At 32.8% G+C, this 27,943-nt stretch overlaps 1 protein-coding gene across 14 annotated transcripts in view; it reads left to right on the top strand.

The window, feature by feature from the left end:
• Positions 1-27,943, top strand: part of Lar (tyrosine-protein phosphatase Lar) — a 781,775-nt gene that overhangs the window by 609,498 nt on the left and 144,334 nt on the right. For all 14 annotated transcript variants that reach the window (XM_070107010.1, XM_070107011.1, XM_070107015.1 and 11 more), the window contains one exon: positions 26,643-26,822. In XM_070107010.1, the coding sequence (XP_069963111.1) occupies positions 26,643-26,822 (180 nt within the window). The remainder of the gene's footprint in view (positions 1-26,642; positions 26,823-27,943) is intronic.

Here is a 27,943-nt window from a genome sequence, read left to right on the forward strand (position 1 = left end):
CTCCTGACCGTCACTCCTGGCTTGGCCATTGTTTCCGACCTGGTTTGACCTTGTCTTAAGTAACCCACTTATCAGTAACCATCCACTTAATATTGGAAATTTCATTGCGATTTAACAGCGACTCGACAGAGCGACAGATGCAAAACGCAAGGTCCATGAGGCTTTTTGTGTTAACTCGTGTACTATACATACAATTCAGCCTTATTTGAAAAATTCCAAACGGTTTTTGAACAATGTTTAGCTCGTACAACTCACATTTTCCGCCGTCTGATTTACGTTTTCGCCTTAATGGCCATTTCTGACCTGTGCTCAAACAATACTGAGTTAAGCAATCTCTAACCTATCTCAGAATTTTCTTTTTTTTAATCTTATTTCTAATGCTACATAGCGCAACCTAGTTTTATATTACATAAATCATTCAAAGTCTAAATTCATAGCGAAATTTTTTTACAAGCTCTTTATTTCTCCAACACCCACTCATTTTAATCCCCTAGTTTAGAAAAATTCCCTAACGCAATATTATGCTACAGTAAAATATTTTTTGGAAACTTTCGTAGAAATGCATTTCTTCTCATTACGGAATCGTCGTAAACTTCAGGCAATAAATATTGCAAACCTTCATCCTATTGTCTCCGGCTGCAATCAATTCCAAAAATTATAATGATGACCTATAAACTGCTTTAGAAGTAAGCGATATAACAGTAGTATAGAAGTTAAAAAAAAAAATATTATAAAATACAAAACAATCAACTACAACTACAACTATTTTGTTTCTCATCCGTCTTTGATTCGCCATTGCTCCGCACGCTCTCAGTTGAGCTCTGCTCTCTTCCCAACAAATTTACATGTGAGAGTAACAACAAAATTTAAATATATATGTACATATAAAGCGGTACATCCGCATTCTCTTCTCACTCAATCTCTCCCTCTCCCTCTATTAGAATATGCCAGTCCGTACATTTTTAAACAGTTGTTTATTCGATTCGGCACTTTAAAATGTAAGATGACGAATCTTTAAAAATACATCTAATATTGTTTGATCGGTATGGATTTGTTCTTTAGACATTATAAAATATTTTTCTACTAATGACAACGTAGACCTTATAATTTGCACTACATATCCCTTCTTCTGCATTAGTATCTTAATATAAAATTTAAGCGGAAAATATCTGCTAATTTGTTAAACATGAGTTGCGGTAATCATCTTTAAATTTTCGAGGTTTAACATTATTAAAGCACCATATAGAAATCATTACCACCTCTGCTGTATAATCGCAGCAATTCAATCTCGAATTCTTTACTACAACAGTTCATTTTCATTAACTAAATTTTCGATACACTACTAATCACTTCCTTACATATCATCACCATCTCTCACGACAACTCTTCTGCCAAATTTCCATATCATCTTCAAACTGAATTCTGCATTAATTTTGCAAAGTTCGCACTGCACCTCAACCAAAATCCACTTGAGCGTAAAAGTGTCACGATACCGCGGGCAAGTATATACATAAAACTCAAATGCTAATGAAGTAAAGGCGTTTAGTGTGCAAGGAAATGTGAAGTTTGCAAACAACTTTAGCGATGGAGGGTGTCTTACTCGCTGCAATCACATATACACAGTTTTTGATAAGGTTGGGGTCTTTAAATAAATTATACAGAATTTAGTATGTTTCACAGTAATTAAAATTTTGGAAACGCTTTAATTAAAATACCAATTAATTTTTTTGGTTTTGAAATTTACGAATGATATAAACCGATATGCTAATTATAGTATGTTCGCACTAATTTGTGTTAGATTTTTGGATTAGTTTTACTAGATTAAACTACATTTATCCAATGCTTCCAAAATTTTGTGACATGTATTTATGGCTTATTTCAAGCACAAAAAAAATATTTTTTGCTCTGCCGTCATTAAATGTTTATGCTTAAGGAGTTACATCCACTTGTGAATTTAAATTATCGATTTTTTGTTTGGCATATATGTATATCGAATGTAAATATGTTTCAAAATAATCTCCGAAAATTTTAATAGTTTTCTCACCGCCGTGCTCTTTTTTTCGGTGGTCCTCCTGGAGATCGTCAACGCGATCAAGGGAAATCAAAATTTTTCGAAATGAGTCGGCAATTAATAATGAACATATAATTCAGTAATGGTATATTTTTTATTTATTTATTTCATAAAAAAAAAACAAAAAAACTGTGTTTCTGACTTGATTATAACCCCTGAGTCATTTTTATAATTTTAGAACTTATTTTCATATTGTGCTATTTTTATTGTCTATGTAATTCTCTTCATTTTTATTGTCTTTATTTTTGCTCTACTTCGTCTCATACCTTTAATTAATGTACTGACATTTCGAATTTAAAAAAGCTATGTAGTCGCTTCTTTCAATTTTTTGCAGATCCTTTTTTAATCGGTCTTCGTATTAGTATTCGTTTTATGTTTGAATTTAGAATTTTGTGTGACCTTTTTACTTCGATCCTCCAGTTCTGTCAAATTTGTTAGTATACCTAGAATATATTCATTTTTATTTCATCGATCACTGCGCACTACTGCCTGACATAATCTGGACTACTGAGTCTTGTTATTTGTTCTGAACTTTTCGCTTTTGCTCACAACTTTTAGTTTTATTTTCTATAATCTTCTGCTTTTGTTTTTTAATCTCGTTTTATACTTACTTCGTTCAATAAAAAAAAACTTATTAATGTCAAACTCGCAATCGTATAGTCGGATAGTTTAATGTAGGATTCGTTGTTTTATAAGTTAACTTTTGATTAGTTTCTACAGCTTTAAACAGCGCCTCAAAAATACTGTCTTTAGCGATAATTTATCGAGTTTTGTATTAATATTTTATTATTATTATTTCTTCTTTTTTTTTATAAATATCTCTTCCTTAAGTGTTTGTGAATATTTTGAGTTGTATGATTTCTGATATCTGATCTTAAATTCATCGTTTATCTTTGCCTAGTAACTTTTACCATTTAACCAAAAAGGTATTCTTCATGTAAGGATCGTATATGCCATTATCTTTTTACTGCGGTATTTTGTCTTAATGGTTAATTTTATGTTTATGATTATGATTTCAACATTTATTCGCGTTTATTAGTTCTTTTAACTATTTTTGCTGCTACATAGAATATTTTATATTGTGCATATCGATGCGTCGTGAGTATTTCTTACTCTACTTTTTGTGTTATAAATAGAGCAAAATACAGCTGATATGAAAAGAATATTTAATCTTAAGTAATAAATGATTTAATTTCTTATTTTTATTAAAATACATATATACCAAAGAACATTTATGGTGCTGAATTGTAGTTCTTATAATGCCCGCATATAAAAAGCGCCGTTTCTCTTACTTAAACGCAATCATTGCAGGAGCTTACCAAGCTCCTTGTTTATTTTCTTTAGTCTCTTCATAAGCGTACAATCACACTTTCCTACTTACAATAAATTAAAATATACATGCTTAGCGCTCATTAAATGCTCAAACTCATTTGCTCATGGATTTTGCGCTTCATGCCAAGTTTTGCAAGGTGATTTCCGAAAATGTATATTTCATTAGTGATTTTGAGATTTGCGTAAAGTTTCAAATGTTGCTTCATTTTCTGTTAAACTTATTCTACCAGCTGTCCAATCTGCTTGTTCAGTGCCCAAATAGCAACAGCATCGGCCGACCACTATCACAAGCATGCCGCACCTTTTTGTTGGCATACCTTGGTGTTTACCGTTCCGCTCGTTTTTATCTGGTATTTCCTTGTGCTGCTTTGCTTTGCTTTCCATAACTTTCGACTCATAATTAATGTAGCATATTTGTGTTGAATTTTATGTTTTTGCGCGGCCAGGAAAATCAGCAAGCAGGTCAAGTGCCAGAAAGATATACATATATTTATAAGTACTAAAATTATGTTTATGTATTTGGTTTTTCGCATGATTGCATACTTTTAAGCATAAATTTTTTTAAAAGTTTAATAAATGGAAGTAGCTTTGGTTACTCTTTTAATAAGGAATTAAGGAAATAGGGCATAATATGTATGTACATACAAGTATAACGTCAGGATTAACCAGAGATAATTTAATATTTTTTTGATTTTGATTTTAAAATTTTTTAGCAAGAAAATCAGCTTGTTTATATGTGCTCCTATATGAAATCCATTTTCCTATTATGTAAACTATTACGGCTGGAGAGAAAGTTAAACATTTTATAACTACAGAAATAATCAAAAGTTTTTCAATAATAAAATTACTTTAACAAAATTTGTCAAAATTGTCATATAATCCAATTCTCCAATCTTAAAGTTCAATCTCAAATCAAATCAAAGTTTAAGCGCAAAGTCTTTGTTTTTAACCTAATTATGTATTTCACGAAGGAATATATGACAAAACTCGCAAAATAGTTTTCAGACACTATTTTTAGGATTCGAACTAGCATCAGCTGAAAGTTCTCCACTGATATTTCATCTTAATAGATAATATAATGCTCGACAACATTGTAGATATTTATTGTACAATCTGGCATCTATTTAGCAGGGCATGTAAGACCCTTAAATTTTTCTTATGCCTTCAACACTTTGAGGATTTTTAAAGTATTATTTATATTTTAAAATCATAGTGCTGAGGATTGTTACTCTATACCCTGGACGAAGTTGTAAGACCCAGTAAGAAACGTCGGAGAGCCTGTAAAATATATATATAATAAACAGCGGAACGTGCGAAGTCATTTTGGTCATATCCACCGCGTCTGTCTGTATATATGTACATGCACTATTAGTCCCTCAATTTCTGAGATATCGATCTGAAATTTTTTATATGATTTTTTCTCCTCAAGAAAGTGCTCATTTGTCGGAACCAACGATATCGGACCATTATAACATATAGCTGCCATACAAACTGATCGATTAATACCAAGGCATTGTATAGAAAACGTTTTTATTTGACAATATATCTTCAAAAAATTTGACATTGATGATTATCTAAAGTAACGCCACAATTTTCGAGTATATTGTTCAAATCGGACCACTTTAGCATATAGTTGCCATATAAACTGACCAATCGAAATCGAAATACAGATATTTTTATACCCTTTTATGCTATGATAAATGCAGCTGTAAAGGGTATTATAGTTTCAGTGCAACTGAAATTAACGATAATTCTTATTTAAAAAAAAAATTTTTGTTAAGGTTTTTTACAAAGCCAAATTTCATAAAAACTGCCAAGCGTTAAAGAAACGTATTTCTATACCCCACATTGAGGTCTAAGAACTCAATATTATGGCCTTATTTGTAGTGAAAAGTTCCCCACATCTTATTCGCTACGCAATATTAAAATATAAAAAAATATTTTTAGTTTTCCTTAAACTACATTAACACTAAAATTGCGTGTCTTCAATTAGTTAATCGGCTAGAATAGTTGTATAAACAACCAAACCTAACTGAAATTGCACTGGCTGGCTACGCCATTTCGACACTTTAACGAGCTATGCTCCACAGGCACAAAAAGCCGTGATCATTTAGTTACCGAAAAAATTGTGCGTAGCTGCAGCGCCTGTATGCATGCTACAAAATGCATGGTAAACATCATTAATGTTGTCACGTCAGACAGGCCAACCAACAAAAGGCGCAGAAATGTGGGCTGAATAGAGTGTGGAAAAAAATAGCATGATGCTTATGTGTGTGTATGCATGTATGTGTGACTAACTGTACAAACAGCAGCGACATGCCAACAGCACAAAGCTTGTTTACGCGCTTCAAGACTGTCATTTGTGCACGTCAAAGCGTCTGTATAGATAAACACACAAACCATATACATATATGGCATATTTTATATGGATGGTCGCTGGTTTTTCTAGGCAAAGTCTTTGGAATGCGCAGCAGCGTGTGCGTCGGCATTGCCGGTGTTGCATTTTTGATGCACGCAACATCAAAGCAAACAAGCGTGCCGGCGTATATATAGACGACAGCGAAACTACATATAAAATATGCAATGTGCAAAGGCATTTTGCTTTGCATTTTGCTGTTGTTGTTGTTTTCTTTATTTTTGCGCAAACGCAGCCAAAGTGTAGCAATTGAGCGGTGTTGCACCTGCAAGGCGTTGACTCTTATAACAGTACGGTCAAAGGGAAATGACAAAAAGAGCACAAAGAAAAAAGCGATTATTGCATAAAGGGATATATGTCGTTGACGTACGCGTACGCTGCTTGTAGGCAAAAGGCTGCATTGTGCGCCTGCACGTGCTCTACAGCAACAAACCTTACTTCCGGTTTGCGGTGTAGACGTTGGTGACGCACGGGATTGCACTAGTTTGTTAACAACAAGTGCAATAACAAGCATGACAAATAGCAACGCAGTCAGTTGACGACGGAGGTGACAAAGCCAAGTGCGCATACGGCTTTAGATTTGATTTTTTGTGTGGTGGAACTTGTAGTCCCCTTGCAGTAAAATAAAATAATGCCCATAAAAGGCTTACTTTGACAATTTATTCTGGAAATAAAAAAATAGATATCGAATTTCTTTCTTCAGCCTTTATCAAACGTGTATAAAATTATTTTTACTGGATATGTGACATTTTGACATTTGATACAAAATGGCGGTTGCTGTGCCAATCTTCAGCATCAAATTTCACGAAGGCCTCAACGAGCGGTTCCGCATATGGGCGCACGTGCTATCTGAAACAAAATAAAAACCGAGATGTTAATCTACATAAGGTTTGCTCGCAGAGTTCATACGGTTTTAGCTTGGCATCAATATTACGTAAATGGCGGTAAATTGTTTAAAAAGAGCTTTCAAAAAATTCTAGTCTATTGTAACTCAAAATTGCTTCTGCTTAACAATACCGAAAGCGGAACTTCGAAATAATATACAAAACTAAATATAATTTTGTTCAATTTTGAAGTTGCTTTGTACCAATCTGTGGACTTCCTCATAATAATTATTAATAAAGAATCTGGCACTTGATTAAATTATCTTCGTTTTTTTTTCGAAATTTTTGCAAGTGGAACTATTATTATATAAAAATTTTAATAAAGTGAAATTTTATTTCTTTCATATTTCGATAGATTATATATTCCAATATCTCTTCCTAAAAGTATTTTTCTAAATTTAAATTATTTTCAAAGTTGTAGCCGTTTTAGGGTCGTGTCAATTCAGCCGTTTTGGTTTTAACTTAAAACGCGTTTTTCTCGAAACTATTTTTTTGATGTGGTCGTCACGTTCAGTCGATTTACTTGCAAATTGAGAGGAATATTCATTAAAAAATGTACGATAATGGCATATGATATCATTATCTTCATCAACACTCGGTCACGGTTTTATTTTGAAATGACCACAAAGATAGAAATCGTGACGAGGAGGACACGGCCTTTTCCCACTCGACATTATGATTTTTTTTTTTAATTTATTTTGTGTACTATTTGGAAAGTCAGTGAAGAATAAACTTATCTATTATGGATGGTAAAATATGAAGTTTTTTTTATATATTTATTATGGCAACATATCAAAAAAGTTGAATCTACATGTAAAATAAATCGCTCGATTACGCAAAAAATTTAAATAATCCATACAAAAATGGTTTATTAGACTATAAATAGCGTTTCTGTATTCTTGAGTGACGAAATTCCTCAAATTAATTCGACAGCTCAGATATGTGTACTAAGTTATTACATTTACATATAGTTTATTTTTTGTAATACAAAGTATACTAAAAATAAATCCAAATTGAAGATTTTATTAAGTAGAATCAGAATGATCCAATTTAGGTAAAATATGCGCATTTTATTCGATAACTTGTTGGCATTTTTAAGGCAATTTCAAAATGCCACTAAGAGAGATATCCTCGTCCCTATTGGCAAAACCTGTTCCAGCGTTTCCATTTTCACAAACTTTTCTTGAAGCGAATTGTTAACCAGCAAAATCAATCGCCATAGACAGGAACAGTTAGTAATCAGTTGTTGCCAGGTGCTAAGGAACATAGGTCCGGTTGCATAAGAGGCTCTCATTCAAGCTCCCGGAGCTTCTGGTGAGCCACTATAAATTTGTGTGGACTAGCATTGCTCTGTTGAAACATAATTTCTCTCCTATTTGCCAAAGCAGGCCGCTTCTGGGCAATTTTCTACTACAGATGTTCTAATTGTTGGCAGTACAGATCCGAATTAAGTGTTTGGCGGTAAATGAGCAGCTCGTAGTAGATGATTTTCTGCAAATATCATTAACGATATAGCAAACCTTCTCGTCATCAATCCTGACTTGGCCAATATATTTTTATTTTTACGAGATCTTACTTCATGTTTAAAAGAGGTGACGGCTTTTCTGCACTGCTGTCTAACAAAATGAAGAACTTCAGCAGTTTCACTTCCAAGCATTATTGTCTCCAAATATATGTGGCTTAAACTACATCTCCATTAATACTTTGTATTTCATGGCCTTTAAGCCAAATGATGATAAAATTCTTTCACTATTGAACTCTTAATATATTACTTCAACTGACTTGCGGCACCTGAAAATTTTATGTATTACTACTCTGTAGGTCTCCTAATCCCAGTATGGCTATTCATACAAGGTGACAGAAATTCACCTCATCATTATTTCAGGCCAAATATACTCCAGAATATTACACTTAAAAACTGAAAAGTCAAACTAATCCATTTTGCAGTTACCGGAGTTATAGTCCTAAAACATAATTGCGGTTCTTAAAAGCTGGTCGAAAGTACTCGTTTCGTTATTCAAGTATCCACTAAAGACCAGCAGGGAAATTTTCTAGCAGTACAAGCTTTCATGCCAATTGTAGCAAATAAAAACAAGCTCTTTCCAAGAGTACTAGAAAAAAATGTAGACATTAGTTAACAATAAAAACTTAGCATTACATCAATAAAGAAATGATGACGCTTAATTACACGCACTTACTGCGCCACAAGACAAAACAATACTTACACACCTTCAATCGCACAAATAGCAACAATGAATTCTGTAAATCACACAGCGAGTTGGGTACAAAAACTCTCGGAAGTGCATACAATGTGTCACTTCGAGTGACACTTGACTGCCTCAAGTGCGCTGCGGATGTGACTAATACCAATACAAAGCGCATGAAAGACACGAAAGAAGAAGAAACGTCGAGACATGCTGCCGCTTGCTTATTTCGCCAACACACCCAAAGGAATTGCAGACAATTGTGAAGCAACACATTGACAACTTGCACAGCAAATGTCCGACAAACAAATACACACAAAAAAAAAAGAAACAACAACAACAACAAAAACAGCAAATTGCGATTTTATGCCACTAATAAAGCATTTCCCTTGCACTAACGTCACAATGTATGCCACGAACGCCTAACACACGAACACACTTTGCGTATGTACATATGTACATATGTGTTTGTGTGTATGTATGCATGTATGTTCCGTATAGAACTAGAAAATTTGCTGTGAAGTGTTGAGTAGTGAAGTTTGCTATAAAATTGCTGTCCGACAGCCCGAGTGCGAGCATTGAGCAGAGTGGCCATACAATCCAACCGGTTTGTTATTGTGCGTGGCAAGTATTGTATGGTGGGAAAATGGGAAAAGTGGCACACTTGAGTGTCGTAAATCAGAAAGTGTGTTGCATGCCTAAGCATATACAGTGACGCGCCGAGTAGCGCCTCCAATTCGACACTAGGCAACCACGCGTCGTATCTCCGTCCTGACGCCTCGCCTCTTCGCTGCTGTGCTTTAAATAGACACAATATCTATGTGTGTGTGTGTATTTGTGTTGTGGCGCCCAAAAGCACGCTTTTATTTACTTCGCTTCGTTTTGGCGGTCGCTGCGCTGCTCACAGTCAACACATTTCAAGCGTCGTGTTTGCTTCATGCTGTTTTTCCTATTTTAGTTTTTGAAGTACGTAGTTTGCCTATTAAATTCCCCGGTCTCGTTCATTTTCTAATTTCTTTTCGTTTTTTCGTACGTCTTCTATATGCTTTGTTACATGGCTGTCAATGGCACTTTTGGGTATATTGTTGTCATTACTGTGTCGAACGTTTTTTATTCTGCAATTCTGTATTCACTGTTCTCGCTCTCGTCCACGTCTTTTTGCGTCGTCACAGTTTTATTTTTATTTATTTTTGGGAATTGCAGTGCAATAAACTCGATTCTCCATTTGGTAGTATGCTTCATCTCTACTCAATTTTCCACTTGTACACGAAATTCATTTGCGATCATTCACTAGTTGTTCCAAATCCTAATGAATTCGTTTATTAAATATCATATATTTAGTTGAATTTTTGGTTTCAGTTTTTCGGTAGTAAAAGATCGGTATTATTAGATTCTAAGGTACATATATACAAATGTTTTTATTTTCTTACCGTGCTCTTTTTTTATTATATAAATTTATCATAACCATACGTTCCTATCTTCCATACAACAATCAACTTATTATTTTTTTTATATAACATGATGTGATGCAAAATCAGCCAACCTCTTTGAATCCAATCGGATATTTTGAGACGTATTCCGTATCCCATAACGTATATGTAGTGTACCGGTTGTTTTTTTTTTTTTACTGTACTGTCGAAGATTCGGTTAGTGGGCCCAAAACGAGATGGCCATCGATGCCAATTTTCACAAGATTTGCTTGTGCGAAGAATCTTACTTTTGGTGCATTGTGTACGTTACTAAACAAAATTGTCGCACTTGGAGTAACAATATCCACAAGCCATAGTTGAGACGCCGTTACACCCTCAAAAAGTCACTGTTTGGTGCGCGCTATCGCAGAGGGAATCAATGGTCCATATTTCATTTAAAGTAGGCAACACTATATACGAATGATGGCTATAAATTTAAATTATATGCTTTTTTTTCTTGAAAAACACTCTTTACAAATACGGTTAAGTGCTTCGAGTATTGCATTAGTTTTAATAAATTTCAACATTACACTATTAATACCGCTTCTTATAGTTTTAAAACCAGGAAACAATTTAATTTTCATTTATGTTGTCGCATTTAACCGTGGTGTGATCTTATCGCTGATGTGATATGATGTGATGGTATGTGATATCATACGATGCGATTTGTGGTTTAAGAAAATGTCATTTGGTGTTTTTCCACATAATTTGTTATCAACTGTTCTCATGCCGTCTTATTTTCCAGTTTGGATTTAAAGTATACTATATTCAAAAACATTTTTAATGAAATGAGTTGAATATTTGATAAAAACATACATATTCTTTCATTAAGGTAAAATGCTAAAATGTTCAGCTTTATTATTGAAACTTATTTGATGTGATGTGGAAAAATATATAATATGTTAAGGGAATCTAATATGTGAGATAGTATAGATATAATGTAATATTTTGCAATATCAAGTTATGTGATGTGAGGAAATGTAATATGAAGTGATATTATTTAGTATCGCATCATGAGGTATGGGTATGATGTGATATTACATTTTGGAATTTTCACTGATTTGTTGTAATCGATTGCTTTCAAGATGAACATTGCTCTCCTAAAAGTTTATTAGACGGTATCGTGATGTGTATAAAGAGATGATGTGTACGTCACATGATCACACGATTACCTAATAAATAGGAGCTCATGACTTCTAAATATGTCATTTTGAAAAACGTGTATGTTTCAGAATAATTCAAATGCAGATATAATTTAGAAGAGCCTAATTCAGTTAAATATTATCCCGTGAAGCACGTTACGATGTCATTTTGGTAGATATTATGTGAGAAAATATTGTGGTTTCAACCCTATTTGACAACTTACTTATAATTTTTATATGCTCAGTTTCGATAATTTTTCGTCTATACAAACATAAAAAATTCAAATAAAAGCTCGCTTTTATAACATATATATATATATATTTTAATGACGAATTTTCCTTAATCGAACCAATTTTTTTGCTCCAAATATTCTGCACTCTCCCTCACCTCTATCAAATCCCATAAAAGCATTTCACGTGGCCCCAAATATTTTTCTTAATTTCTTTATTATTTCTTTTTAATTTCCGTTTAATTCGTTGATCGACACCGTCCTAACAAGTACTTCGTGTGCGTGCCGCCGATTTCCATCACATCTGCTACTGCCATTTTCGACTCCTTCTGAGATTGCTTGCTGCTTATCGCATTCACTCCTGCCACTTTTTTTTTAAATTTCAATTGTTTGACCAAAATAGATTTATTTACATTTTCATTCATATGAAATTACGCTTTGAGGGCATAGAAACGGTATTTCCTCAGTCTCTCTCACTCTTTTTCAACCGCACTTAATTGTGTGCTCTCTAGTATGCTTTCAGCTCCTTAACACATTGCAATATTATTCTTTCTAGTTGTATTTTTTATTTTTTTGGATTTCAGGCCACCCTTCGAAAAAGTGGCCCACGGGCACTTGACGTACATTTTATTTACAAGTATATATGTTTATATGTGTGCGTCTTTCTTTTTTTATATTACATTTTTAGTTATATCACAATGGGGTCGTTAGCACTTTCATTATTGTTGTATTTGTAAGTGGATATTTCCAACATGACACACACAAGTGCTTTTATTTTTGTTTCCGTTATTTTGGTTTTTGTTGTTGTTACTATTTTTGTATTTTGTTATGCCTGCAGCTCAACAGTCCACTTAAATTTTATTTGCCAGAATTTTTGTTAGTCGCTATGAATGCCAGTATGCTGGTTGGTGATTTTTATGGCGCAGTAATTGTGTGTACAAAAGTGAAGTGACACTTAAAATTAGACCAAATAAAAACTAGTAATGTCAAATAAATGTAATCAAAGCGCCTTTATTGGCTTACGCGTTTACTGGTGTATTTTGTGTTAGTATTTGTCGGCGATTTTGTCAAGTGGCATCGAATTTATTTCTGATATTCAATTTCATATTTATTATTTAAAATTTTAAGCATACTTTTCGGAGCGCTCAAAACGAATATTTTTTTATTTGTACCAGGTAATCTGGTACTCGCTTTGTCTCTTTTTGAGAATAATATTTTACGTTTTTAGGCGAGCTGTACTCTTAAGTCAAATAAGTAGCTTTTAAGGCTCAAATTTTGTTGTATGTGTAAAGTGTAACATACTTTTTGGCTTCGAAATTTGAAACTCGTACAAGTATGATCGAAATTTAATTTTTTAGACATACTTTTTATTCAAAATTTTTTGAACATTTTTTTTTTTTGTTCTTAAAAATTAGATTATATTTATTACAACAGAATTTTTGTTCTTTTAAAAATTTTTATAAACAGTAAAAGGTTCAAAATGGTCACCTTTCTTGCTTTAAAATATGCAATATTCAAGCTTATACAATAGTTTTATATTACACGTAATTTTTCATTGTTAATAATTTCCTTTTTAATAAATTGCTTTTATGAAATGCCTTAAATTCTACGTTAAATTGTTTTATACTTTTATTTAAATTCCATTACTTATATTCCTTACCACAACCTCTTACAAAACAATCTTTAAATAAATGATGAAACATTTACTAAATTTTTGCAATATCTCGTTGCACTCTCTGGCGCAATTCGCTAGTAACTTCGTCACAATATTTAATGCACAAGAATTTTGCTTTGCCCCTTACCACAAACTGCATAATTAATTGCTGAAAATATTTTATGTCTGCTTACTATGCCAAAAGTGAAAAATAAACCATAAGCGTTGAAAATGCATAGTATACCACGAGGGTTTTTTGTATTTCCATAAAGTAGTAAATGAGTAAAAAAATATAGAAAAGGTATGAGAGGAGTAAATCGACAATAATTTTAAAGTTTTATTTAAAGTTGAAGTAGAATATTAAGATCAAAATAAAGATATCGATAATAGATAATAAATACTAGATAATAGATAATAAATAATAAATACTAGATAATAGATAATAAATACTAGATAATAGATAGAGATAAAAATAGAGATAGAGATGGAGATAAAGATTGAGATTGGCATTAATTGAAATTGACATTAATTGAAATTGAAATTAGAATTGAGATTGCGATTAAAATCAAGATTGAGATTGAAATTGGGATTGAGATTGGGATTGAGATTGAGATTGCGATTGAGATTGAGATTGAAAGTGTGATTGTGGTTGAAATAAATATTGACATTATAACTGAGATTGAGATCGAGATTATGATTTAAATTAAGATTGAGATTGAGATTGAAACCGTGATTGTGATTGAAATAGAAATTGATATTGGGATTGAGATTGAGATCGCGATTGAGATTGAGATTGAAAGTGTGATTGTGGTTGAAATAAAGATTGACATTATAACTGAGATTGAGATCGAGATTATGATTGAAATTGGGGTTGAGATTGAGGTTGCGATTGAGATTGAGATTGAAAGTGTGATTGTGGTTGAAATGAAGATTGACATTATAACTGAGATTGAGATCGAGATTATGATTTAAATTGAGATTGAGATTGAGATTGAGATTGAAACCGTGATTGTGATTGAAATAAAGATTGACATTGGGATTGAGATTGAGAACGCGATTGTGATCAAATTATGATTTGGATTGCGATTGAAATTGAAATTGAAAAGAGATTGACATCGAAATTGAGTTAAGGATAGAAAGTTTCATAGCGAGGTAGCCGAGAGACAAAATGAGATATAGAAACTAATATGTAAATTATTATACTAATATCTAAGTCAAGTTTAAGTTTAAATGTGATTGAAATTATGGTGGAAACCAATTTGGTGCATATTTTATTTAATTTGTACTTAAGAACCTTTACCAATCTCACTTATATATTCACCGAATAGAGTATTATTTATCTATCTTCCCTTCTTGTCAACAAATAAACCATCTGCAAACACATATACACATACAAAACTGTCAAGTTGAAGACAATCTGTCATTTTGGTTGTTGATTGCAATAATTTAATTTAAAAACGCCCCCCATGTGTGTACATCTCTAACAGCGAAGCTGCCAAATTATTGCAAAAGCAATAAGGCACTACAGCAACCAACATATTTATACTGCGTATCCTTGCTCAACACTGTCCAATTTCATTGATGACAGTTCAATGTGCTCGATCTGATTACCAGTGTGCTACGACAGCATTGCTACGACCACTTGACCACTTTTATACGATATGGCAATACTAGAAATCCATTGCTAACTGACAAATATAGCTTCCGTTTCCGTTGTTATTACCGTTATGCTGTCGCTTGTGCTATAGTGTTGCGTTCGGGCTTCATTGCGTTAGCGTATTGCTTGCGCTAATGCGTTTTGCTGTTGTTGTTATTATATGAAGTTTTACTGTTGCTGTTGTTGTTATTCCATTTTCCTTTTGTTGCTATTCGATTTTGCGCCACATCATGGTGTTATATCATTTCCCTCTATTGTGCTACACTTATTGCTGTTTTTGTTGTTGTTGCTGGCATTTGTGTTATTGGTGTTTAGATTTAATGCAATAATAAATCATTGAAAACCCATTTGTATTGTCAGCGCCACAAATAGATTTTTGTTGTATGACCCTAACGGCATGGGCTAGCATTTTGTATATATGTATATGTGCAAGTTGACGGTTTCTCATCACTCACACCATCAAAAGCCAGCGAAAATCGAACTAAAGTTAAGTATGCAACTTAACAACTCTCTGCGTCAGTTATCAGTTCAACTTCTCTCCACCTCTTCTCACCTCTGTAAATCCCTTGCCAGCTGTCATTGCAGTTCTTATTGCCCATCGCCATTTGCCACATTGTCCGTTTGCCACGCGTTTCTGTATGCTATATGTTTCTGTGTGCTATATGTATGTATGTGTGTCTGTATGTTTGTAACATACTGTTATTCACCCACTTATTCCTCTTCAGTTTACTGCATATGCCACAGATTTATATAATTCAATTTTGGTTTAATGTCTTTCTAGCGAATATCAACGAAACATACATCAAATTTGTAAAAAAGTATAAAAAATGTTGCTCTAATGGAAATTGTATGTTGGTTTGCTGCTTAGCGGATTGTCAGCTACTCTATTGCTAACAAGTTAAATTTGTCGCTACTAACTGCTTTTTTTCTTTATATTTTTATTTCAATCTTTTCTAAACAAAAGTACCTTTGACATGGTGTGGGAGTTAAGTGGTTTAATGGGGTCAAATGTGGGTTAATGCTGTATGACACACTCTTTGAAAAGTTAGTTTGTTGCCTTTCTTTTTCATTTTCAATGTTGTAAACCAACTGTGTAATTGCACTCAAGTGCTCTTTTTCAAAAGGTGCAACTTGAAAATAGTCATGGAGTCGTTGAAGAAGCTAAGGTGTACAATTTTTAGCTTAATATAGATCTTATATATATATCAGTTTTTGAGATAACGATCTGAAATTTTTCATCTGTCTTTTCCTTGCCAAGAAGCTGCTCATTTGTCGGAACGGCTGATCTTGGACCGCTATAGTATATAGCTGCCAAGCAAACTGAACAATCGAAATCAAGTGCTTGCTGGGAAAACTTTTTCATTTGACGAGATATATTCACGAAATTTGGCTTTCATCATTATCTACGGCAATAATGCAATAACCGAAGAAATTATTCACATCGGATCACCATAACATATAGCTGACATACAAACAGAATGATCGGAATATAATTCTTGCATGGAAAACTTTTTCATTTAAAGAGATATCTTCCCGAAATTTGGAGTTGATAATTTTTTGAGACAATAATACAATATCCGAAGTAATTGTTCAGATCGGATCACTATAGCATATAGCTGCCATACAAGCGAAATTAGGTTCTTCTAGGGAAAATTTTGTATTTGTGAAGGGCGAAGTTAACATTTTTTCTTCTTTTTTTTCATTCTGAGAATCAATATGTTGTTATTATTTTTAAAGATGCTGTTGTCTGATGCTGGCTTAAATTTTTGGGTCTAGATTATATCTCTATCAATATATTAGCACCAAATTAAGTAAAAAATCCGCTTAGCTTTTTGAATGAAAGTCTTAGCCTACACCTTAGTTAGCTGGAAAAAATATAATTTAAAATTAGTTACATTCAAGCAAATACAATGAAAATTGTATTTTTTGTATCATAAAAGATGCTTTACAGCGATTTTCCTGCCTTAAATAAACTGTAAGTTTTACCTTAGCTGCAGTCATACATATTACAATATATATGTACAATCAACATGGCAACGAAGATTTTTCGCAAATCTCAGCGCTTCTGCGAAAAAGGATTGCGCACTTTTGTTGTCAAGCAGCAACGCGCCACTCATGCCTACATAGCATATAGTTATACACCGCTCATATTTCTGCCAACTAGAGATAGCTTCACTGCTCAGACTTTTCCCACTAACCTTCAAATAAAGGGGAGAACACGAGTGCATATTTGCTAAAGGAAAGGAAGATTTGACGCGAGCATCCGCGGCGCGCTATAATCATGCAGACAATTTGCTCAGCAACCATAACAACAAATACTACAGCACTTCGAATTGCCAATTCCAAATATAAAAAAAAAAAAAAAAAAAAAAAAAAAAAAAAAAAAACTGTACACACATTTATTTGTACAAGCATATAGAAAGGGTACAAATAGGATATTTCTAAGCGCTGCCGACTCGCATTACATTCATCTTCATTGCAAGCTTCAAATTCTATTCTTGTCGTTGGCAGCTTTGCACTATTCCCTCGTTAGTAGCCGGTGCTGCTACACGGATTGTTGTTGCCAGGCTTAAGCTCGCATTTACTTTTCCTTAATACTCATAGCACAACATATTCTTGTTCGTAACTAGGTTCGTAGTAAGCACTTTACTTAGCAGCGCCGCGCTGTACTATGCTGCGCTATGTGTTTACTATGCTTCAGCTAGTCGCGCTTGACGTTACAATAATGCTGAATGCGAGATTAAATTTCAAATTGCATGAATATTGCATTAATGCGCAAGGAAAATCGAATGGAAACAGGATGTACTCTCGCTCCAAGCGGGTAAACGCTTGCTTGCTGTTGTAGGGATGCCGAAAACTGCACGGTACTCTGTTTACCACATCTTTGCAGCTTTTCTGTTGCGCTTAGCTTACTTTTTATGTCTGCACATTTTCGCTGCCCACTGTCTGTTAGCCTTATACTTGTAATACTGAATTTCACTTCAGCCTTCATTATACCCTATGCATAGCCTAATGCATTAACGCAGCTCAAAATAGGTGGCAACGCCATTTTGATGTGTGACGAAAATTGAAATTGAGCATTATTACAGTTATAAATGAGTATTTGTGTAAATTTCATTCAAGACTCGGCGCGTTACTAAATTTCATTTATTTTTTATTTTTTCTTTCGGTATTTTCTAAAATATGTGGATGATCAAAAATCATAAGTATATGTGCAATTATTTTTAGTAGGAAATATTTGAATGCAAAATTCTGTTATTGTAAGAATTCTTAGATATGTTTCACATTGAACTTCATTTTTTTCGTTATACTTCTATGTACATTGAACTCCGTTCGGTAGATCAGTAAAATGTTATTTAAAAGCAACACAGAAGTTACCGTGCATTATTCAACATAGAAGAGTATGCTTAGTAATGATTATCGAATTGGGATTACCACTTGTACAGTTCCTGATATATCCTTTATGAAACTCGGAAAGTACTTTACTACTTAATATTTGGAACTAATGTCTAGGCAAAGTGGTTTGAACTCGTCACAAAGCCGCTTAAGGCGTACTTGCTTGTTCATTTGATTGTGTGAGATTCAAAGTTTTTCAGTCTAGACCTAGCAAAGGCGCGACAGCCAAAAAGGAAGTGTTAAAAATTGTATAACTTATCTTCTTCCAGACCACACTGCCAAAGGCACAGAAACCTTTGTTGAGGTCGCAAAAAGTACTAGACTTTCTGCAAGCAACCTCAACCAATGCGGACAAGCTTTTGTTTCAAAGATAGCGCTTTTTATACTCTAGCAACATGTTACTTCCGAGTATACTAGTGTTCTTCAGCTAACGGTTGTTTATATCACTTGTCATTTAGCGCAGTTTTAAATTTCATGTGGTTATTTCACTTTCCAGTACTCAAATAAAGCACTAATGAATATATTCAAATAAAACTTTGTAAAAATAGTGGCTTTAAAGGATGCCTTCTCGAGTTTAAAAATTGTCAAAATCGCACCTTAACTATTCAATCCCTCACATACCGAATATGTGAACCCCTCGGGTGGGTATGGCTGAATTTTAACCGAAAATATCGGTCAATATTATTGAAATTCGGGTTTATTTGGTAATCATATACTCTTTTGTCAAAAATGGGTTAAATCCACTCCATATATCTAATATAAAGACTTACGAACTTCCAGTATCACACATAGTATATCGGCCAATTTGCTAGTGATTTTAATCAAATTGTGAGAGGGTGTTTTTCTTTTAGTTGACGTTTCTCCCATCAACCCAATATATTAAATTTAACCTTTTCGATTTGACGATGATTTTATTATAATTTTGGCTAATGAGAAATAAAATATAATAATAAAACTAGGGGAATATGACCAGCAAAATAAGTTAATGTAATACCAAATTTGATTGTAATCCACTCACCATTTCAATCGAACAATGAAGTTGAACCTTTTCGCTACATTTTTTAATATTGCCAACACCTAAAGGTATTTAGCCGGCTTTGATCCTTGCAAGCTGCAAGAGTATAAAATGTTCGGTTACACACGACCTTCCTTACTTGTTGCAATAATATTTTAAGTAAAAATTTGGGGCTAGAATATATCGTAGATAATAAAGAGAAGTTGTTTTATGGAACTGCTTTAGAGCGGAAAATATATTAACAGGAGGCGCTTGTAGTGGTTTAAGTAGTGAATTGAGTATCGATTGAACAGGCTTTTCCAATTTTGCCCTCCCTTCACCAGACAGTGCCACGTCTCAGTGTATTTTTGATATTAACACAAAATTTTTAAAATCCGAAAGCATAATAAAGATCATTGGGAGACTTGACAGCATTGACAAATTAGTTTCAGGTTTCTCTCATAATCTCCCATATATAATATATTTTGTAAGTATGGCTGTTCTTAGTTTAGAAGCATGAAGTATAAAACTCCGTACTGTAATAGTAAGCTACTGATACAGATTAAAAATTTTACAAAATAACGAAGACTTCAATTTGTTTAGCTATTTTGGCTGCATTATTAAGATAACGTATACGCCGTGTCAAACCAATATTAGGTATAGTAAAAATATATTAATTACTTTCCCAATAGATGGCTTTTATAATCTGTATATCGCGTTGTATAGGTATGTATGGTGTCGGAAAAATAAGATTTCGTACTAAAAAAAAAATTCTCAGCCAGTTTTGTGATAGCTTGACGCAGTATTGTTTGAACACGCGTCAAAAATGTAAGGCAGCAAGAAAAAAATGTATGAAAATATGTCACAGTTTTTTTTTTATCGATAGAGGCGAAAAGGCAGGCCAAGCGGCTGAAAATGTGAATGGTGTTTATTGTCATACTATTATAGGAGTCAATCATGCGCAATCTTAGTTTCGTATATTCCATTCTCGTAAGTCTCTGGAAGAGCAATTGGCGTAAATATCGATAAGATAATGGAAATTGTCCGGTACGGTTGTCACATAACCACCTTTTGTGTTTCCCAGGAGCTAGACATGGCTCCGAATATCCTTTGGTGGCATTTAAATAAGCTATTCTTCTACTGCCAAACTCTTAATTCGGACCTGTACTGTCAGCAATTGGATCATCTGAAGGAAGCAATCACCCAGAAGCGGCTTTCTTTGGTCAAAAGATGAGAAATTGTATTCTATTAAGACAACCTCAGACCATACACATCAATATTGACTCGCCAGAAGCTTTGAAAGCTTAGTTAAAAAGTTCTTGTGCATCCTCTTAAGAGTCTGGACCTGAAACAGTTGATTACCACCGTTTGCCGCTATGACGAATGATTTTACTGGTTGCAAGAATCAACTGTCCCAAGTTTTTGTGTATAGAAAGAAGTGTATTCATGAGAGTGGTGTTGTGAAATTACTTTTAAAGTGGCACTAATTTATTGAAAATCGCAGCATTCTAAACATACTTAATAATAGTTTTAATTTGATCTATTGTATAATACCAATTATGAATTTTTTTACTACACGTTATGTATGTATATTTACTTATATAAATATACTATATAAATATATACTTATATAAATATATATACATATAGTAAATGTAAATATTTAAATTCCCGCATATCTAAATATGTATTTAAGCAAACGCATAAATGCATCGCATTACCACAAGAAAAACCCTAACAGCTAACTTTTACCGTTAGCGTTCACGCTTAACCACTTGACAAGGCTCAGCTTTCATAGCTATAAGGAAAACGTCACCACTGACAGGCACGTTCATGCCACACTAGAGATGTGTGTGTGTGTGTCAGTTTTGTTGGCGGCAACAGCTGCAGCCTGACGTCTACGGTGACAACAGCGAAGCAGCTCATTTACATTTTCCAATTAAATCCTTCAGTGTTGTTAGCGTGTTGTCTGCTCATCTGCTCTTTTTATTATTATTTGGTTCCCCCCTATCTCTGATACTGGTGTGGCGGCACATAGCAATTGGGCTTGAATGTGTGTGCTTACGAAAACACTCATTTAAAATGCAAGTACCATGTTGTCAAGTGTGTGTACGTTTATACATATAGCACAACAACAACAACATCGCATTTTTTGTTATTAAAACGATCTGTTATACGCATTTAGAGGCGGTAGTGAAAGCAATGCGAATAAAAAACGTGTATTTTGGTCGCAAGAGTGTAACTAGCGCCATGTGGACCAGTTTAGGACTGGTTACTAATATTTCCAGTTTATTATTATGAAAAGGGAGCCGCGAGAACAGCTTTACTAGTGTTTCCAAGGTGTATTTTGTTCGCAGAAGTAGAACTAGTTAAATATGCACTAGTTTAGATCTAATTACTTATGTTATCAATATATTTGTGTGAGTAGTAAGCCGCTAAAAAGCTTTATAAGGGATTTCAACGAGCTAGAGAATGATTGTACTTATCTTACTAATTCCTCACTAGTACCTTTTTCACCAACGAAATACCAGTGCGTATGAAGTACACTTATATGCGTTACCAATTAATCTACATATTTTTATATGAGCCAGTTTGTGGCAGTTTGTTTTGGTTTTTTGGTTTTGATATGAACGCACTTTCTTGCTGCGACAGTGTGTCTGGCGTGAAATTAAAATTTAGCCGCTCAACACAACACAACCACTAAACAAACACAACCACAAGCAAACTAAACAACAGCGGCGAAGGAGATGGGCAAATAGGCAAGCCAGCGCTGTAGACCTCACAGCTTAGCAACATACTTGTGTGGGCAGTGTGGGCAAAACATAAATTCAGCCACATAAACGAAAATGCGCGACAAAGACACATATACAAATACATAGTAACAACGGCGCATAGTAACACATGCATATATGTATATACTCCCATACCAACGAATACATAGCTCTTTGAGGAGTTTTATGCGATTCGTTTATTGTGCTGTTTTGCAATAGAGGCAGTTGCTAACAGCAACAACATTGTACAAAAAATGTTAAGAAAAAGCGAAATCCTTCGGTTGACAGTTTGTTGTTATGTAAAGTTGTCGTTGCTGTAGAACATAAGTTGTTTTTGAGCTTGCTTATCTAATATTCGTTTATGAAAACTGTTGCATGTCGGCAAACTTATTATTGCTCATATTATTTTTGTTTTTCTCAAAATAATTATTACATTTTTGTCTCTTTTGTTGGTTTTTTTACTATGAAAAATATGAAAACATATTTATATTTAAATAATATATTTAGAGTAAGATTTTGGACTTTTGTAATCACATATTACTTATGTTATAAAACATAAAAAAAGATTTAAAAATTGTATAGTAAAAAAAAAGATAGTAAAATTTTCTAGTAAATCGAACTATTCAGAAGAATATCACAGTTGTACAAATTCCAGAATGATTTATTATTGAGTACCCATATTTGGCGAGAAGTTTTGCTCCACAATATAGTTTACCAATTTGACAATTTATATATTTTATAATTCAATTTATAGTGCAGTTATAGTTTATAGTTCAGTGTAAAAGCACGGTCCTAACCAAAATATTACAATTTACCATATATCTTGTAGCGCATCACTTTTATACTAGTTGTAAAGTTGGTTGTAATTAGTTAATTGTACTATATTAAAGATTCAACTGTTTTACGGTTACAAAATTAGTATCTATATTTCAATACACCATCGGCTGTTAGCAATATTTAGTTAAAAAAGTCCTTTATATTTGTGCTCAACCCATCAGCAAATGACCTTAGACTTTTCTCTTCAAAATTGTTTACAATCATTTAATTTTTCTAAATTGAAAGTGCAAATATTTACTTAACTTAAGCACTGTTTTAAATACGCGTTTAGAGGCTGCGTAAATATATTATTATTCCATTTAATTTTAATCATGACCACCGCTGGATCTTCAGTGTGAAAAAAATTTAGAAAAAAAAAATTTTTGGTTGCTAGGTTGCTGCTGTCTTGTCTATGAAACTGTAAGAAAATTCAATTGTTTTAAACTAATTTTGCACTGATTTGATTGTAGGCCACTAAATAATTTTGACAATTTAGTTTCTGTCATGTAATTAAATTAAATTTCTTTAATGTAATTAAATGGCAACATTTCTATGCACTACCAATGGAATCTCGTGGATTTTTGTGTAATTTGGAATTAGTTCCAAACAGTAAAGAAATCTTGAAGTCGATATAAAACAGTAAAGCTTCGCTGATTGAAGTTGAAGGTATATATGAGGAGGTGGTTAAAGTCCTGGGAAAAACACCGATCTTTTTGTTTTTTCTTTGGTATACCATAAAACATCAACAAATTCATTTTTATAAATATTTTTTTTTCTTGGCAATAATATAATTTTACAATTTTTTAAAAAAATATGTATACATTTTTATTTTGATAAGTATTTACTTTTTTTATAATTTTATATTATGTAATATAAACTAAAAACTAAAAATTAAAGGCGCAACGAAAAAAGAAGAGATATGTGAAGATAACTTAATTTGAAAAAATATTCTTTTAATTATAATATTTTGTTTTGTATAAATATACAAAATACATATTATATTTTATATTTTTATAAATATTTTCTTTTTCTATATAATTATATTTTACAATTATTAGTAAAATAAAGATAAAAAATTAGTAGAAATAAAAAAAGAATATATAAGAATTAAAATAAATTTATTAAAATGTTAAAAAAAAAATTGAATATCAAAAATAAAACATGCGTATATATAATTTTTTTTTTAATATAAAATTTCTTTTTAGTTATAGCTAAACTAGCAATAGAATATTTTATAACACAAAATTATTTAATTTATATAAATACATATCTATAAATTACTATTAAATAAAACACATTAAAGAAAATATAAAAAACAATATGCAAGGTTTAAAATGAATTTATTTTTAAAAGGAAAAAGAAAAACAATTTTAAGGAAATTGAATAATTGTTTTCTTGTAAAAATAGTCCGAAAATAATTAATAAAAAATATATTTAATTCTATTTTGATAAATTTGTTTTTAAATAAAAAAAAATTTTACAGATAGCATCAAATAGTTTATACAACAATATTTAAATCTATAATTAGATAAAGGTTTTTTCAAATAAAAAAAAAAAATAATTCAAAAATATATAAAAACAATATATAAAAAGTTAAACAATAATTAAAACAAATTTTTTTTGAAAAAAAACTTAACAGCGTAAAATAAAATGTATGTATTAGGTATTTTTTATAAGTTATTTAAATATTTTTATAACAAATTTTATATTTTTATTTATTAACATTAAAACAAAAAAACAAATGTAACGAAATTTCAATTTTATAACAAAATTTATTGAAAAATATTTTTTTGTTTAACTAAGTTTTTCTCTAATATCACAACTCTGATTGAAATATTATACAATTCTTATTATTTTCATTACAAAATATTCAGTTTTGAACTATAAATTTGTAAAAATGGTTCGCATTTCCCCTGAGGTCTGGTTAAAGAGTTTATATATTTATATGTATATACATATATACCATACATACAAGTATGGTATGTACCAGAACTTATATGTATTTTCATTTGCATGCTATACGCTTATGCAAATTAAAAAAATCCAACAAAGTTTTGGTTAAACCAACGCCAGCTGTACTCTAGCAGCTACCAACATTGCTATTTTAAAGCAGAATGTATAAATGTAAAAGTGAATTAAAAAGTTTCTTTGGCCAAAAGTAAACTAAAAACGGCGCAAAAAGCATTATTACATAAATATGCATATGAGAAAAAATTCCTTTCATATGCAATAGCGCATTAAACAAGAAGGCTTTAGGGGGAAACAACGATGGCAACGGTTATGACAATTACCTCCGTTTGCTGTTGAAAGTTTTTGCGCGCCGCGCCAGCACACAGACAAAGGCGATTACAGCTACAAACGCGCACATATGTTGGCGCACAAAGGTTGAACAAAAGCCAGGGAAGGAAGTGCGTGCGTGTGTGTATGCGATAGTAGTGGTATGTAATAACTATGGGGGTGTGGGTGAGAGTGCAGTAAAATGCCGCTATTATGCAAGCGTAAAATTCATTTAATTACCCCCCGCCGCCGCTGTCGCGCCAAAGTTATAAGCAAATGCAGCGAGTATTTGCTGTTCTCTTTCTCTCTTCTGTTGTGTTTGCTTTAATACCCTCCACAGTGTATAATAAGTTTATTACGAAATTCGTAATGCCCAGAAAAAACATCGGAGAAGCTGTGAAGTATATATGTATATAAATGATCAGCGGGACGAGCTGATTTGATTTAGCCATGTCCCACTATCAATCTGCCTGAGTGACTAGCTCAGTTTTCGAGCTGTCGCAGAGAGTTTTTACGTGCATCCCCAAGAAGCTGCTCATTTGTCGAAACCACCGATTTCGCATTACCACAGCATATAGCATAAACTTTTTTATTTGTCTAGATATCTTAATGAAATTTGGTATGCATTTCTGCCAAGAGCAGTGGTGCAAACTCCGAAGAAATTGTTTTGATCGAAACACTATAACATATAGTTGCCATACAAACTTAACGATCAAAATCAAGTTCTTGTATGGAAAACTTTTTTATTTTACAAAATATCTTACCAGAACTTAGCATGGAGTACTGTCAAAGACAGTACTAAAATATCTGAAGATATTTCGCAGATCGAACCACTATAGCATATAGCTGCGATACAAAATGAACGATCAAACTCACGTTCTTCTGTGGAAACTTCTTTATATGTGAAGGGTATTATAGCATTGGTGCAACCGAAGTTAACGTTTATTCTTGTTTTTTTTTTTTTTTTAATTTTCGCTTTGCAGCACATTTTTACAGTTGCATATTTGCTGGCTTTTCACCTCTTTTCTTGCGCATGAAACAAAGAGTCTTAATGGCAACGCAGCTTTTAGCATTGCGTCGCCGCTTTACTGAATGAATGCCAGCATAAAAAGTGTGCACATGTATGTATACGAGTATATGTGTATATGTTTGCTTGAGAGCATTCGCTTTAATGCATTCACTTGGGCAGATCTTTGCAGCTCATATTTTAAGTCCACACAGCTTAACCAATAATATTTTAGCGTTAAATATTTTTTAACATACATATTGTTGTTGCGTGCTCTTACTCTTCACTCATTCTTCTCTTGTTCTTTTTTTTTACTCTTATAGGTGATAAAACGCCACCCGGCTTTCCGGTAATAACTCAGGGTCCCAGCACACGTGTCATCGAAGTCGGTCATACAGCGGTTATGCAATGCAAAGCCATTGGTAATCCAACGCCCACAATTTACTGGATAAAGAATCAGACAAAGGTCGACATGAGCAATCCGCGCTACTCGATAAAAGATGGTGAGTACCAATATAGGAAGTTGTGTAAGGAGGGGTATGCTTATAAATGTACTATAAAATACGGTTATGAAATGCATTTTGTAACTGGCGATATGTGCGCGTGTATGGGTTAGCGCATTTTTTCATATGTTAAAACCGCTATCACTCGTCAGCGCCTGCTCTTATACTACATGCGATTTCACGTACATATGCGCCATATTTTATGGCGCTCTTACTGTGCATATGGTAATAGTATATTTCTGGGCGCATATGCATGACAGCTGCTATTATGTTACTTTTTTTTTGACTGCTTCTTAACGGTTTTATACTTTTTTCTCTGTAATTAAATGGTGGATAATAAAAATTTTGTAACATGCCACTAAAAAGGGTTAGCATTTTTTTGTACAATATTTGAGTTGCACCTAAGCTAATAAAAAAATGGTATGTGTTACTTCAGTTTATGTCACTTTTAGTCAGCTTTTGTTGGAAACTCGGAAACTAATAAGTAAAATCGTAAGATAATACGCATATATGGTTGAATTAGACCTTAGCCTTCAAAGACTGACATATATTAGGCCATGCTAATTCAAACAACAGCTGATATTGTTATAACTAACCTTTGAACCCACAGTGAATAGTCAGCGCCTGCCAACCCCATTTTATTAAAGAACATTTTTCTTTACAATATTTCTAAAATAATATCTATAATCAATGAAAATATTTAAACAAAGGGATAGCTGGCAGGCATGTGATACATTTTTTAGTAGTACTTCCATTATGCATTCGAATTTCTATTGCTCTCAGTTCAAAAAATGCATAACTTAAACCACGTGAATTGTGAATTCGTAGTACTCTGTTTCACGACCTCTAATAGCAACCGTGTTAAGCATTTTTAAAGAAACTTACTTTATAAATTCGAATTATTCATATTCTTAGATCAAAATATTTCTTAATTTTCAAAATTATATAAGATAAAGTGAAACGAAATTCAAAGGTTTTATTTAGCATGGTTAAAATTATCCGATTAGGCCCAATATGCACCGTTTTGTTCCATAGCTTGTTGTCATTTTGAAGATAATTTCTCTCATAGACCCTTCTTGGCAAAAAAATCGGAAGAGTGTATTTTCACAAGCTTCTCTTGA

This window comes from Bactrocera oleae, chromosome 3 (assembly GCF_042242935.1).
Source record: "Bactrocera oleae isolate idBacOlea1 chromosome 3, idBacOlea1, whole genome shotgun sequence".
NCBI classification, from domain to species: Eukaryota; Metazoa; Arthropoda; class Insecta; order Diptera; family Tephritidae; genus Bactrocera; species Bactrocera oleae.